Genomic DNA, 17,033 nt, shown 5'->3' on the forward strand with positions numbered 1-17,033 from the left:
CACCAATCCCATCCTGAGCTCAGGCTTTTTAAACCAGGCGGATTGTGACACAAGCTAGGGTAACGCTACGGACAAGAGAAATTTCGGCGCCAAGACACTATATCCCAGGTAAGCCGTACGCTGCGTAGCATAGAGTTTTAATTCACCTTGGGAAGACTAACTATGTGTTTTCCTATTGAATCGTGCCGTTTGACTCTCTCTCCTTTTCAACCAACAGCGGTTTATTTCCGCGGTCGAGTATCACTGACTCAATTGAGCTGCGTCTCCAGAGACGCTTTAAAGGAGCCGGTGTTTCAGATCGTCACTTCATTGCCTTTTTCTATTTACAACTCGAACACAGGTACGCCTGTTGACATCCGCGTTCAGGTTAATTAGACGACTAAGTTTAGCTCCACTGTTTAGCAAGATTTAAACACAAATTTTGTTAATGTTCCCCCAGGGCTATATCCTAATTACGAGAAGGCGCCAACCATCCTTTATAAGGCGAAGTGAGCCACGTTCTACTCGTGGAAGAGTACAAGATAAAAGAAATATAAGAAAAAATCCTGATCTAATTAAAAGGTATACCCCTTTTTATTTAGGTTCACAACAAAAAGTGGAAATAAATCACCAGCAGAGTTTGGTATAATTTTCCTCTCCTGTAAAAAAAAAAATTCAGATTGTATATCTGGGTTGAAAGCTCCGAGCCCGTGCATCGTGTTAAACTGAGATAATAAAGAAATACGACCTTGGGCACAGCGTTTTTTTAGCACATAATAGGGTAAGATAGTCCTCTTTATCATATAGGCAAGTCCTCGAAACAATACATTTTAACAAGCCTATAGGACCTATTTTTAGAGGGAATGTAGTACTATAAATGTATTACCCTAGATCAAGTGACATTTACGTGAAGTATGGCTGAATGGGATTACCCTCTTCTATAAATCACCTCGGCAAAGAACCGTTTCTCTAAATTTAGAAGCTACCTGTTTAACACCAAATTTAAAATACTTAGAGATTATCTGTAGAGACGTTGTAAAAGTGTAAGAGTATAATAGAATGCTTGTTTATAATTTATATACGACTAGGGTACACATATAGGGCACCATTCTTGCTTTCTGCCTATGATATAGAGATGTAGATACGCTCGTATGGCTTTAAATTGGATTTTACCCCTTTAGAAACCACTTATGAGTTGTTTAACCTAGACAATCAGGGTAGGTTTCACTCTTGGGATGCTAATATGGTAGGATATTGAATAGACCATATATGAAATACTGTTCCACATCCATGTGTCCTTATATTAATGAAATGCAAAATGTTAATAAGTTTTTTATAAGTTTGCTAATATGTCGATATTCATTTTAGGGAAATTATATGACCCCCTGGTTTTGACAGACATTGTATATAGTCTTGAAAAAGGTGGCAAGAATCAAGAAATCCCACCGAAACGCGTCGACGCTTTCCAAAATTCCTCATCGCTGAAGATATATAGATCTTCACATACATGACATCGATGTGATTAACCAGGAGTCCGAATATACTTGTAGTATTGCATAATTTCCCATGTCTTACTGTTTGTCTTTACTTGTGCCAATTATGCGGGTCATAATTGAATGATATAAATTTTATTATTTGTGTTCATATGGTCTTTTTGATTGCATGTCTTATTGGTGTTTAATGTAATACCACAGTGTGAATTTTATTCTTGTATGTATACATAATAAATTGTAATCTTTTTATACAAAAACCTATTTTGTTGATTTGTTTATGAATTTTTGTTATTTAGGCCTAGATTGTTTCTTGTCACTTTCCATATAGTCCTGTTCAAGGGAATTTTTATTTCTCTTCTGCAGGGAAAGTCATTGAATGTTTAAACAGTATACTTAAATGATGTTGAGAGCGATTAGACCTTATGAAAAACATGCCTGAGAAAAGAGTTTCATGGAGAAAAAAAAAGAGAAGTACTTTTGACCTTCAAATTTCTCTTTTTTTAACAATGCCACTCAAAAAAAAAAGATTGAAAAAATAATTACCTTTGCAAACTACTCCTTTCACAATTGTGCACAGATTTGCCAGTTTCCTTGAGGTTTCAGCTTCTCTACTTTAGATTGCAGTTTCAAGATAGAGCTTACAATACACTACTGAAATTCTGTGCTTCCCTCCATGTGGCAGAGCGCTCCTGCAGTCCCCATCCTTCTTTCTGATTGGTGTTTATCAATTATGATGAGTTTTCAAATTTGCTTTTGAACACTAATCATATTTTCATTACAGTTCAGTCTCATTTGGTGATGCTCCAGAAAAGCCATTAGCCCTTTTTTTTACCCTTAGTTTGGCATGGCATTCTTTTCTTCAGTCTTTGGCGTTGCTCAATGCTGCCCTTACTCCCCTTGAAAATGGTGTTCTGGTACCACATGCTTCACATTTTCTTCCCCATATTTCTAGTCATAGTGAGATTTTGATGATCTCCAAGGCAATTTCATAGGAGTCCAGGAGGGTATACTGGTCGGCCTATGATCCATTTCGTTGTCCATATTACAATTAACAATCATTGTACAACTACAAATAACTATACCAGCAAATTATTTTAAACATGTATAAAATTCTTCACTTTGACTACTTGTTTGTGGATGAATTAAACTCTGATTCTTACCTACTATGAGTCCAACTTCACACAGTGGATCTTCGTATGCACACGTCATCATTGTACCAACTGTATCATTCACCACTGCTACAATATCCAGGTCAAACTCCTGATGAAAAAAAAAAAATGTAGATGGAGGTCTTATACAGATCATATTATGTAAAGTGTGCAGCCACTGGGAGGCCAGTGCTGTCCTCCATGTCAGACATCTAAATTGTGTCTCTGCAGACGCGCGTCACACTAGTAGGGGCTTCACACTTGAAGACTGTGCCCAGACGTTTTTATTCAGTGAGAGAACATAGAAAACAGCATTTACAAAGTGACATTTTGTAATCCCTTGCCTTCATTGTGTTGATCCTAAGTATTTCTTGGTGGGAAGGGGTGCCTGTTTTTGAACAAGTAAAACAGGGCACATCTTTTACCTGTTGCTTCGAGAGTAAGTGCATATCAGCGTGTTTTGTATATACTTTTTATTCTTACAGATTCTACATTCTACAGAGGTTAATAATTATTACCAGGCCCACTTGGCTTTGACTCTAGTACCTACCTGTTAGATCATCTTGTTAGTTTGAGCAGGGCCCTTGATGAACTAGTGGCTCATCGGATAGCGGAACAGCTGATCAGGCCACCAAGCTCTCCCTTTGAATGGTTCCAGCATGACTGATGTGTGGAAGGAAGCCCATATTTCACAGTAGTAACAAGATTGTCCCAAAGAACATATTCTCCCTTTCAGGTGGTCCTCTCGGGCAAGGGGGGGCCTGATGGAATGCAAGAATTTCCCACCTATTTAAAAAGGGCTACATTCCTCTCAAACAACACCCTGAGCAATTTAAGAAACTCCATTCAGCTCCTACCAGAGCCACGCTACCAAGAGTTTTTCAAGGAACCACTTCACTACTCCAAGCCTCGCTGTGCCCTGCATCCTGCCAGGCTTTCCTACAGATCTACCTGCTCTTCTTAACATCCCAAACTCCTACAAATTGTATCTGCCCCCTGGACTAGCCATGCTAATCGCGCTCTTCTTAACATCACAATCTATTTGCTAGAGTGTGGGGGTCTAGGAATTAGCGCTGGTATGTGGAAGGTACTGCCCAAAACATCCGTACGGTCATTATATACCAAGATCACATCCAGGTTCAAAGGCAAAAGATAGCCTGGGTCTTAGTCTTCCACAGATGGAAACATGGCATCCTAATCAACAGCAGTGGCAAGAATATTTTTCACACTAGCACTAAATGCCTCCTTTTACTGAATGGGCAATCAAAAATACAGAAACTTTGCACCTGTAATTCCACACACACTAGGTCTTGAGCTAGCAGAACCCCAACCAACTTCAGAAGAAAGTAAGATCTACAGAACAATTATTCAGTATGAATAATGTTAACTGTTTACTGAAGCACTCATATGGCTGCAGATTGGCTTCTCCATGCTGGATTTATGTAATGGTGCGGGGACTGAAAGCCCAAAGTAAAACTTCAAACTGCATTGTGAAGTCTGTTTTACGTTAATTTCTGATTCTTATACAATTTTTAGAGCCCATCCGTATGGCCCACAAGGCAGACAGGGGCTACTTGGCCCCAACTGTGTTGGTGGAGGTTGTTCTTTAACCTGTGTCCTGGTGTCTACCCTATTGCAGCTCTGCAAGCTGGCCGAAATGCAGCCTTTCTGAAGAAGACTCTCAGGGTAGCACAGGCGAGCAGTCCAAAGCTTCTCAGGGGGGCGGGGGTTCTGTGGTACAAGAACTCAGAACTCAACAATCAAGCAACAGACACAATAATGGGATGGCCCGTCCAATGCTGATCTATTAGTTGAAATAAAGTACTTTATCTCAAAAGAAACAAATGACTATATAGTTTAAAAGGAATGCAAATACAGAGTTATTTCAGTTACAATCTTCAGTAAGGTGTTTCTTTCTCCCGACATTTGGCTATATCTTGAATACAGTTCCCAGTATACTGTAGACATAGGCATGGATAAGACACAGGTACAGATTGCTTCAAATATTTAAGGGATAAAATGTGTAGCATAGTTCAACATATTTTTGCCCCTTGCATTCATTCGGCAAAAAGTCTTAAGTCCAAACAGCAGACTCATCTTTGTGTTCTAATCTTTTGTTCCTGTTCCAGGCTAAGACCCATGTTAACCTGCTGGTTGGCATTGTAGTTTTAGTAGTGAGGTGGGTAAAGTTTGGGTACTTGAACTGGTAGGGCTGGCTTCATTTCTGCAGGTGCCAAGTCGGGAACACGGAATGGGGGATGAAGTTGGGGTGGCAAATCCTCACAGCGGCACTCGTCTGTGGTAGGGATGGCCTCCTCAGTCGGATGCAGACCGGTGTTCTGGTATAGCAGTTGCAGCCTACAAATTGAATTATCAGGGTTGAGGTGTCTTCTGCAGTTGTGGACTCTGGACTGATCAGGGTTTTTCTGCTTCAGTGGTGACCGACTTAGCTCTCTGATATCAACAGTCGCTAATGCTCATTGGGGATTTTCGATTGCCACAATGATGCTTCTTGCAGAAGTCGTAGTGCAGTTCACACAGTAACTGCTCGGAGGCAGTGGGACATCCCACTCACAGCATGGGTCACTCAAAGCTTTGCTCTACGTGGTAGTTAGTTTTCCTTATGTGCTTACCTATGTTGGAAGCACGCTGTGCTTCTCCTAGACAGTCTCTACACCTTCAGGGCCAGGCAAACTCCTTCCTTCTGTCAGTCGGCAGGATTCTAGGCACCTTAAACAGATCCTCATCTCCTTCAGGAGAATGTGCCAACTTCAAGTGATGTTGCCTCAATTCTACAACAGTGGCTGTTAAGCGGACACCCGCCTTGCTTACATGGCAGTTCTTCGATTACTCCACAGAGCACTCCCAACTTTGGTCAAGAAGCACTAGGAACCTGAACCAAGTGGGTCGGTTTTGATCCCACTTTTATTCAACTGGTTTGAGTTTGTTCTTTCAAATGTAATTTTCCGACTGTTTCCCAGTCATAACCCTTGTGCAAGTTGATGGCTCTCAGAGCACTTAGCAATGTGTCAGGCTTCAAGCAGGAGTACCTAAAACAAGGACACAATGAAGTGCGAGATCTCTGCTCCTGATTCTATTACAGGACCGGAGGCTTCAGATTATGCTTCTCTTTCTTTACTGTAAATTTCACAGCAGCCAATAAACATACAGTTTAGTGAAAATAAAACTACAGAGGCCATGATGCTTAGCCTTAGCCACGCCTCTATTAACCCTCTATGAAGAGTCCTGGTACCACTCCCAGCGTCCTCTTTCTTTGCTGCTCACACAGCAAGAGATAAGTGCCAGGCTCCTTATTATGCTGATTTGCTTAGCAATATTGTGCTGTTAATACAGAGCTTTAAGCTTAATATACGCTATGTGCGCGTTGTTTTGAGCGTTTCTGCTCGTCTACTGTGCATTTACTTATTGGTTTTGTGCTTTGTTTGGAGGTCGCAGGCTCTCCCCGCCTTGCTGGGACCGCGCTGCGTGTCTATGCTGAGGAGCGCCTCGCGCTCAGATGGAGCTCCGCTCCCAGTGCCTTAGCGTTCGTGTGCAAAGCGCCGCAGTGCGCTCCAGTACCGGACCGCGCAAAGCGGTCCCCACTCACCTCTGGTGGCGGTCTCATCACCAGCAGGCAGCGCAGGGCTCCCCTAATCACCTGAACGCGCTTCAGAGCCTTTAGCCCTCCGGCCGACGCGTGCAGCGTAACGCGCGCCCATTGGGCTATTTTTTGGTAGGATTTGGGCGCGCGTTGGGCTGCACACGTCGTTTTTGCCGATTTTTCCACCGTTTTACACCGCACTTCATTCGGACTGGTGGAGAGTGACGCCTAACTGGCTGCAAGAACAGTTTTGCCTACATAGGAGTGAGCACACGCTCCATAAATCTATTTCTTGGCTCTTACGCCCTGCTGGGCTGGAATAATTGACTACAGCATCTGCTGAGGGGGTCTGGTACTGGTTCCTAGATTATTATACAGTGTGCATTGGGCTGACCCCCCCCTGACTGCCCTAGTGCCTACCTCTGAAGAGATTGCTTGTATATATATATATATATATATATATATATATATATATATATATATATATATATATATATATATATATATATATATATATATATATATATATATATATATATATATTCACCCCACTGTAGTTGGATATGGAGGAGTGGGTGTACTTTGATGAGGAGGCAGGGGGAGAGACTTATGAAGAGCAGCCTGCTGCTGCTGTGGAGGACAAGATTGTGGAGGCCTTGGACGCTTCGGTCCAAGCCTCGGTCAGCAAGGCAGTGGAAAGCGCAGTGCCTACAACTGTGCAACAAGCATTGGCAGCTGCACTCAAACCTATCACTAAGCAGCTGGAGAACTTTGCTAAGCGCCATGGCTTTACAAAGGACAAGTCCACTAAGAAGGCTCCACCAGCTCCCAAACCTAACCCTACTGATACACTACTGATCAGTGGCCACACTCTGGCGCTAGGAGTTCCCTCCCGGCAGCTTCTGGGCTGGATCATGCCTATCCGGCAGGTGGCAAGGCGACAAGTAAACAGCATTATGTGGATACAGACGCCACTACCACCACTGGTACTGACACCACTGATACGGATGAGGAACAGCCAGCGAAGAAGAAGACTAAGAAAGACGTCGCTTCGGCGTCAGAACCTCCCCCTAATACCCCATTTACCTTCAACCCATCTGACATTATTCATCCTAGATCGTCAGATTGGGTCCCAGCCCCGGCTGTAGCCGAGTACCTTCAACAAAATATTAGGAAGGGGTTTGATAAAGAGGTTCGCAACCGCCTTAGATCGGAATGCTCTCGTCCCGACCTTGCCCATAAGGTGGCGGAGACTCCGGAGATAGACCCTAGCCTTCTAACCTTCCTCAAGAAGTTTGCTAAGGACCCTAAAAAAGGTTTAGGCCGAGCCTGGCAAGGATGCCAGGACAAGATGCTGGACGTCGTTGGCCCTCTGGCCAAGATCCTGGAGATGGCCTTGCAAGCGAAGGAGTCCAACGTGCCAATTGATCCAGATATCTTGGCCGGCTGGACTCAGCGTGTCATTTGCCTTTTAAGTAATGCTAACTGCGCGGTGTCCACCGAGCGACGCAAGTCCCTCTTGATGCGAATGGACTCTAATCTAACGGAACTTGCGAAGGATGTCTCCAAATACATGGGCACCTTCACTTCTCTGGATAAGGCTCAATCAGGCATCAAACGTGTACTTCAGCAACACCTTTTTAATAGGGCCGGACGAGGTCGGGGACGCTCGCCAGGTCGTTTCGCCAATCAAGGTCCCCCCCGAGGTGACTTCGGACGTGGTCGAGGAGACTGGGATTCGACCAGAGGTGGCAAGATCTATCCCACTCGACGTCCATACTCCAAAGGCAGATACCAGGGAGGAGGCAACAGGGCAGGTTTCCAGGCCAAACATTCCTCAGGTGAGCGCAATAGATTGTTTCCTTTTGCCATTGAGGGGGGTCGTACCAGTCATTTTCTCCATTCTTGGCGTCTCCTGACTCAGGACGCTTGGGTCCTTCAGACCATTCAGGGGTTTCACCTGGAGTTTTACGAGACACCGAGGCAGGTTCAGCACCTGAGAGTTCTCCATTTTTCCCAAACAGAGAGGATTTGTATAGACAAAGAGATAGAAGAATTGCTTTGCAAACAAGCCGTGGCCGAGTGCGAGTACAACCCACACGGGTTTTGCAGCAATATCTTCCTAGTACAGAAAAGAGGTGGTGGTCACAGGCTAGTGTTGAATTTAAGAGATTTCAATTATTTTCTGGTCTACAACCATTTCAAGATGGAGGGGATACATCTGTTAACAGATCTCTTACAGCCGAACGATTGGATGGTGCGCTTAGATCTCAAAGCCGCCTACCTTTCGATTCCCATCTATCCTCCTCTCCGCCGTTTCCTCCAGTTTCAATGGAACGGACGGTGGTTCGAGTACTCGGCCCTTCCTTTCGGGCTTTCCTCGGCTCCCTGGTGCTTCACCAAGGTGATGAAGCCGGTGGTGGCGCACCTGCGGGAACAGGGCGTACGCATGATAATATATCTCGACGACATCCTGATCATGGCTCACAGCCCGGACCTAGTGTCGCAACATCTTCAGATGACAATATCTCTGCTCCAGTCTCTGGGGTTTGTGATCAATCCGGCCAAGTCTGCCCTGATCCCATCCCAGTCGATGGATTTCCTGGGGTTTGTGATCGACTCCCCGTCGGAACAGCTCAGTCTGCCACAGTCCAAATTGAAGGACCTGAAGAAGGAGATTGTATCCCTTCTCAGCAAACAAATGATCGCACTCAGGACGATTGCCATAGTGGGTTTATTGGCATCGTCAGTTCAGGCGATATTTCCGGGCCCTCTACACTACAGGGCGTTGCAGAGACTCAAGATTCAACATCTCCAGAGAGGTCTGGCTTACTCAGATCTGGTCCCTCTGACTCAGGAGGTGAGAGACGAGATGCGTTGGTGGTTGAGCCACGTGGAAGCGTGGAACGGCAGAGCCATTTTCGGCTCCATGCCCGAGATAGTGATCGAGTCCGACGCCAGCCGTTGGGGCTGGGGCGCACACTGTGGAGTTGTTTCCACAGGAGGGAGATGGTCTCCACAGGAGCTAGAACTCCACATAAATTGTCTGGAGCTCCTCGCGGGCTCCTTCGCCATCAGAACTCTCTCGCCGCCACGGACCTCTTGTGGTATCCTCCTTCGGATGGACAATGTCTCGGCGGTACGTTACATAAGACGAGGTCGTTCATGCTGGTGGAGATAGCCAAGGATTTTTGGCATTATTGTCTCAGTCATCAGATCACGATTATAGCAGAGTATATTCCAGGCCAGTCCAACGTGATTGCAGACTGGAACTCGAGACACCTTCGGATTACAGCGATTGGCAGCTGCTTCCCAATGTGTTCAACTGGCTTCAGGACCTTTGAGGTCCGTGTCAGACCGACTTATTTGCATCCAGGCTGAACTGCCAGCTTCCCAGGTTCTTCAGCTGGAGACCGGATCCAGCAGCGGAAGCGACGGATGCGTTTCTACAGGACTGGTCAGGGGCGGTGAACTATGCGTTCCCTCCTTTTCTTCTAATCCCACGTGTGGCCTCTCACATTGTCAAACAGAAAGCGGAGGTGATCCTGGTGACGCCTCTGTGGAGGTCGCAGCCATGGTTCCCGATGTTATTGGGGATGTGCTGCGACCTTCCCAGGATGATCCCGTAGTCGGAGGATCTCCTCCTAGGACCTCTGCAGGAACAACATCCGTTGATCCTGTCCCAACGAATATCGCTGATGGCATGGATGCTTTCAGGCAACAGTGGACTTTGCCTGGAGTTTCAGGAACGGCTAGCGACTTTATCAAGCAAGCCTGGGCCCCTTCCACGAGAAAAAGGTATTCTTCAGCCTGGAAGGGTTGGTTATGTTGGTGCGTGGAAAGGGACTTGGATCCCGTGGGGGCAGGACTTACTCATATCATAAATTTTTTGTCGGATAAGGCGGCTGGCGGATTGGCCTATAGATCCGTGAACAACTTCCGGTCGGCCATTTCCTCAGGGCACACCCACATTGACGGGAAGCCGGTGGGTATGCACCCTTTGGTATGCAAGCTCCTCAAGGGCATACGCGATGCGAATCCTCCCAAGCCCAAATATTCTGGGCTTTGGGATGTCTCTTTGGTCATTAAACTTCTTGATAGTTGGCCCGATAATTCTCTTTCGAGAAAGCAGTTATCGGCTAAGCTAGCCATGCTATTATGTTTGTCAGCTTGCAGAAGATCTTCAGATGTACGCGCCTTGGACGTTACAGGTAGAGTATTCACTCCGGAGGGAGTTTCTTTTACCATCACAGGTCGTACAAAGACCCTGTCTAGACAGGTTGATTATAATGCTTTTCCTTCTAATCACAAACTGTGTGTTGTCCAATGCTTGAAAGCTTACGAGGAATGTACTCGTGCCCTGAGACCGACTGGTGTCACGCAGCTTTTGATTGCTGTCCAGAAGCCATTTAAACCTGTGTCCTCCGCTACTATCGCAAGATGGCTAAAGTTTCTCATGAAGGAATCTGGTGTTGATGTTCAACTGTTTGGATCTCACTCTGTACGTGGTGCCATGGCTTCAAAGTCTTATTTATTAGGAGCGAACATTCAAGATATCATGCATTGTGCTGATTGGTCATCTGAATCGACATTCAAACTGTTTTATTATAAGCCGGTGGGAGACATTACATCTGTTGTTTTTGGTACAGCGTTAAACTAGAATAATCTGAAGCCTCCGGTCCTGTAATAGAATCAAAAATTAGCTAGCATTCGCACCAAGAATTTTCAATTCTATTAAGGACACGGAGGCGAGGATTATCCCACCCGGCAATGTTCAAATGTTTGATCATGCTTACCCACCCGTTCTGAGATGTTCAAGACTGTTTTTTACAGGAATTACGGGTTGTTATATTTCCTTTTTCCTAGGCAAAGACAAGAAGTCCGAGTGAAGAATCTTCAGTTGAAGAATGAAGTTGGAACGATGTTCCGTTATTCCCTGTTGGAGATTATAGACTTTTGGTTGTTGGACTTATTCTGCAAGTTCGTGCAAAGAAAGAGGACGCTGGGAGTGGTACCAGGACTCTTATAGGGTTCATAGAGGCGTGGCTAAGGCTAAGCATCATGGCCTCTGCAGTTTTATTTTCACTAAACTGTATGTTTATTGGCTGCTGTGAAATTTACAGTAAAGAAAGAGAAGCATAATCCTCGCCTCCGTGTCCTTAATAGAATTGAAAATTCTTGGCGCGAATGCTAGCTAATTTTTGATTGTCCTCAGCAGTGATCACGGGCAGACAACAGGGAAGGCCCTACAAACCCGCTCAGCTTCAATAACAAACTCCTGTCCCATCTTTAACTCCTACCATCTACCAAAGGCAGTACTCAGAAATAACTATACAGCAGCCTTTAGCTAACAAGGCTGTCATGACATTTGAGGGAAGCCATGTCACCATAGCCCTTCAGTTTACTGTACGGGTCTCCACTCTCCAGCCTCAGGAATGCAGGCAATATACTTCCAATGTTTGGGGAAGCATATGTCATGCTGAACCAGGGACATCCAAAATGCATCCTACTGATCCCTGTACTCATACTCCTACTATCAGAAATTTGCTACACATTCACAGAACATGCACTTGACATACAAACAGGATATCAGCACAAGTTTCTGGGGGTTGGGGGTGAGGTTAAAACATAACAGTGTAACTTTACACTAGAGAAGTCAGCAGACAACATTCTCTCTGACACATAGAAAAAAGTCTGGTCACACTACAAATTCACTAAACAGTATGCTGCCACTGCCCTTCTAAGTGTTTGACCCAAGGCAAGAACAGGATTTCTATGATCACTTTAAGGTAACAGGCCCTTCCTGAACACAGAACAGTTAACGGAATCTCGCATAACCAGGATCAGGTCTAGGCTTCTGCAGACACGCTAGATTAGAGGACGTAAGGCCAAACAGTCAGGCTACCCGTTTTACATACAATCGGGCAGTTAGGGCAGAAGTGCATGTCCATTTACAAGGCAGAGAGATTCAGTTTCAACAACCATAAAAAGTAAGCAATTTGATAATCACCTCTCTTCGATGAATCGCCTCTTTAAGGAGTCCAACAACATCCTCTCCTTCACAACCAGATGCGTTGAATCCCTTAGTCCATTTTAGCAGAATGCCCTAAAAGACCAAGGCAAAATAGGAATCAGTCAATATTGAAAACATATCTATTTTCTTTCTTATCCAGAAAGACCCCACTTTAAAGCTAATATCATCCATTTTAGAAGCACATTCTATATCTGAGGGGATGGATACACCAAGTCACTAGGCTGCAATTTTCTATAAAAATCAATCCCAACATTTAATGAGGAAAGTAGGAATATTAGTCGCTCTCATGCCGGGCATGACAAGTATAAAGAAATGTAATTTACTTTGCTTTAATCAAATTTGTTTATGGTCTACTGATGTAGCTAAACCTTACTCAATGTCCATTCTAATATGGGTAGGATTTATTTCACCCCAATGCTTCTAGGGCACTTTTCTACATATGCAATTGAATTACTTTCATGTTGTTCTTCCTGGATCAAATTCGCTATATTGAGAATCCCACATTTCTCTTTAACTTAAAACTTCGGTGGAGATTGGATATTGAATTATCACCATGAACACAATTTTACCTTCCTCATCGCAGTACTTGCATAGTGAGCTTTGTCGACTTCTCACGGGCACCAGCAAAACAAATGCTCTCTTCTTTGTTCTTCCCCTAAGGCTAACCCATCCCTACCAGGTACCATAAATGTAAGGTAGAGTTGCTCCCGGCCTTCAACACTATAGCACGATCAAGAGCGGAGATCCATGAGAGAGAAGGAGGGTTGTAAGTAGTGGGACGCGGAAGTGAAATCTGTATACTTGAGGTTACACCTAAGAAGCACTTGCATTACCTCATTAAAAGGTGTGTTGCTGCCTTATATAAAGAGGCCATATAACTGAGGAATGCCTTCAATTTAATCCCGCAAATCATCTTCAGAAGTAAGGCAACTCTATTTTTTTTAATAAAGAAGAATGTAATGAAAGAATTCATGATTAACCGGTAGTCAGCAAACATTACATTTTTCTGTGGAGGTTCTGCTGTGGTTTGCACGAAGGCCATTTGTTTGGATGGATTTTGAGGCCAATCAGTTTATGATTAAGGTTAGGGGGGTGGGGGCGGGGAGATTTGAAATCTGAGGAACATGGCCTAGGAATGCAATAATGAATACTTCCAGATGTGGTACACATCAGTGCTGATTATAACACAGGATACCCATTGCCCTTGTTATAACACAGGATACCCATTGCCCTTGCTTGAGAGGCCCAAGCAGCAACCATCCACCACAATTTTAATGACAAGGTCTGTGCTGAGGGGCGCATTGGGTCACTCTCCAAAAGCAGCTCAGGCGTCACCCGTGGCAAATACCTCAAGGTCCGCCAACTCGTATCACACGCTTGAACATCGGCTTTTTAGAATATGTAATACAACAATAAATCCTCAATGACAAGGTTATCCAACAGAGCCTGTTCTGCGTACAGATGCACTGCACCTGAAATTATTGTCGTGGAACATAAACGGGCTTAATAACAAAGCAGAGGATACTGATTTCCTTCAATATGTGAAATCATTCGATATCATCCTTCTCCAGGAGACATGGCTGGAAGAGCCAGTTCACTTAGAGGGCTATACCTGCTACCATTCTGCAGCAATAAGGAAAAGTAAGTTTGGTCGTTTGTCCGGAGGCCTAGCAACTTACCTCAAAATATCAACTATTGGTAATGCACGGACTCTAACCACTAATTCCTCGGCTATAAACACAGTAGAGATATCACTTAACTTTGGGGGGGAAAAGAAAGAAATCCAACTGACTAACACTTACATAAACCCAAAAAATAAGAGACAAGAGGGGAAACTTCTAACGGCCCATTTACATCATGTTGTCACTACTCGAACATCAATAAACCTAATTTTGTCTGGAGACTTTAATCAATGCATCTTGGGGTCTTCCGCAAACAGTGACGTTCAAGCACAGTCATACCATTGGAATATACCAACCAAAGTATTTAGCAGCCAATGTAAAACATCCAAGCTTGCAAAGTCATTATTGGAAGATCTGGAACATATGGGCCTAAGAGCTCTAAATGGAAGATTTCCTGATGACTCACCGTCTGTAGCCTCATTTACCTCAAGCAAGACAATCTCTACTATTGACTACACTCTAGTCTCCATCTCACTGTTCCATTATGTATTAGGCTTCAATTTAGGGGACAAGGGCGACAGCGATCATCGCCCTCAAGAAGTCATTCTAGGAGCCCTTCCTGAGGACATACTCTTAAACCCAATGGGACCGCATGATAGCCATACTATAAATATCAAACGAATTAAAACTTCGGTAGCAAATACTGTGGAGGTATTACAAGCTGCAAAAAGCCAATTAAACAATGCAAACTACCCTTCTGGCAATATAGTAGTAGGATGGGAAAAATTTACGACTGAGTTTGCAAATATTTATTCAACAACCGTAAGGCATTTTCCACTATCTGCACCCGGTGTCACAAGGAAGATCTCAGGCACCCAGAAAATGGCAATGAAATCCTACAAAAAAGTGATAAATAAATCTTTAAGGCAGTTGAAGAAAAGCCCGGGAGATGGAATACTTTTAGCGCAGCTTCATAAACATCGTGCTATACTCAAAAAGTTGAAATGGGAAATCAAAAGAACGAATGATGAAGACTCCTGGGCAAAACTCCATCATGCTTCCAAGGCCAACAATAGCGCCCAGTTTTGGTCCATTATAAACAAATTGTTAAATTCAAAAAATAATGGTATAACTTCTTATATAAGCAAATAGTCTTGGGAATTCTTTCTTGAAGAACATTTTAACCAACAGGTTGCAAAAACAGGCGAACCTCAGGTTCCAGTGGAGTGTCGACCATTACAAACAGTCTCACCATGTGAAGATGCCAAATTTGAACCTTCTGTGGTTCTAATTAGGAAATTAATTTCCAAAGGTAGAAAAGATGGCGCAGCCGGGCCTAATGGAATTCAGTCGGCCCTCTTCAAACTTGAACCGGAATATTGGGCTGATACGTTGATCCCCCTCTATATGTCTGTTAATAATTCGGGGTACCTTCCTGCCTCATGGAGGGGCTCAATTATTTCCCCGATTTATAAGGCGGGGGATAGAACACTCCCAAAAAACTATCGCCTGATTGCACTCCAAGATATTGAGGCCAAATATTTTGCGGGCCTCTTATTGATTCAGTTGCGAGAATGGGCAACAAACCATAGCTTAATACCATCTAGCCAAACAGGATTCCGCAGAGACACCGGAACAACAACAAATTTGGTGGCCATTTCATTACTTATTGATAAGGCAAGAGCAACCAAACGGGCTCTTTACTTCTGTTTTGTGGACTTTAAGGCGGCCTTTGATAACCTTAATCGAGGAATCCTCTGGCGGAAACTGGCCTCTTGGGGGATTCCTTCGTCCTTATTAAGCCTCCTGATTGAATTGCATACGGACACGTGGGTCCAGGTAAAGCTCTGGAACGGCTCGCACCTTTCTAGGCGTATTCCAACTACAAAAGGCCTAAAGCAAGGGTGCGTGCTAGCCCCTACCCTTTTTAATTTATTTACAGCTGACCTGCCACCCGCACTAGAATCTTGCAATTCCCACGCGCCCCGGCTTGGGGGCAAAGCGCTGCCAAGCATATCTTATGCTGACGACGTGGTCTTGGTCAGCCACACGAAAGTGGGTCTTCAAAATCTGATTAACACACTCCATGGATACGCCGATAACAACTTATTAGAAGTCAATATCAACAAGACTAAAGTCTTGTCCATAACCAGGAACAAAACACTGCACACCTGGTCTCTTGGCACAAAAGTAATCTCCAACTGCTCGGAATATAAATATCTTGGGATCATAGTTGATAAAGGAGGCCGCTATCTAAGCCAACTAGAGGCCATTAAGAGGAAAGGGCTGTTAATAACCATGACATTGAAACAGCTAAAGTCCAATCTGACAGGTGGGACTCTACTGCCACTGCTTCGAGTGGCTAAAACTAAAATAGAGTCAACAATCACGTATGGCAGCGAGGCTCTAAGAGGTACCGACGCAAAACTTTTAGACACAACCATATCAAAGGCCTACAGACTCCTTTTTAATCTGCCATCCTACACGTCACAAGCACAGATTCGTATGGAATTTGGTCTGATGAGCCAAACGCTTGCACGAAGAGGGTCATATATAAAGTGTTGGCACAAAATAAGGAATTCTCCAGAAAATACCCTGAATCAACAGCTCTGGCAATACCTGATTAGCTCCTCGAGAACACCGGCGAAAAAGTATTTAGAGGAGTCCCTGATCATCACAGGTCTGAAAGAACTAGGGGAGACCGCCCTATCGCATGCGCAATTTAAGCACGTAGTGAACAAGAGCTTAAAAAGACATTCGCATGTGGTGGATAAAGCCACCTTTTCTCACGCCTGGATGACTGTGCACATACAAAACTCCTGGGCTCCAAACATACTTTGGTCTGGGATATGGTTGGAAAACAAAAGAACTATTTTTTAAATATAGGCTAGGGATCCTTCCTGCCATTCCACACTTACCACCGTGGCTGAGAACGAACTATGGGATCAGATGCCGGCTGTGCGGAACAGGGGTCGAAGATTTAGAGCACCTACTATGTACTTGCTTGAAGCTGAATGAGGAGAGAGCAGCTCTGCTAAAAACAGCCTTTAACGAATTGAGCATCCGCTCACGCAGACAAGCAGTTCTTGCTTGTTTCGATCCTGGTCTTCCGCCGTTAAATGGAAAGCTGGTGAAATTCCTGAAAATAGTAGAACG

The 17,033-nt window shown here is 44.3% G+C and overlaps 1 protein-coding gene across 1 annotated transcript in view; it reads right to left on the minus strand.

The window, feature by feature from the left end:
• LOC144791771 (hexokinase-2) overlaps positions 1–17,033 on the minus strand; it is a 146,369-nt gene that overhangs the window by 19,801 nt on the left and 109,535 nt on the right. The window contains exons 13-14 of the mRNA XM_078666538.1: positions 12,232–12,327; positions 2,633–2,732 (exon numbers count right to left, since the gene is read on the minus strand). Of these exons, the coding sequence (XP_078522664.1) occupies positions 2,633–2,732; positions 12,232–12,327 (196 nt within the window). The remainder of the gene's footprint in view (positions 1–2,632; positions 2,733–12,231; positions 12,328–17,033) is intronic.

Source organism: Lissotriton helveticus, chromosome 11 (assembly GCF_964261635.1).
Source record: "Lissotriton helveticus chromosome 11, aLisHel1.1, whole genome shotgun sequence".
NCBI classification, from domain to species: domain Eukaryota; kingdom Metazoa; phylum Chordata; class Amphibia; order Caudata; family Salamandridae; genus Lissotriton; species Lissotriton helveticus.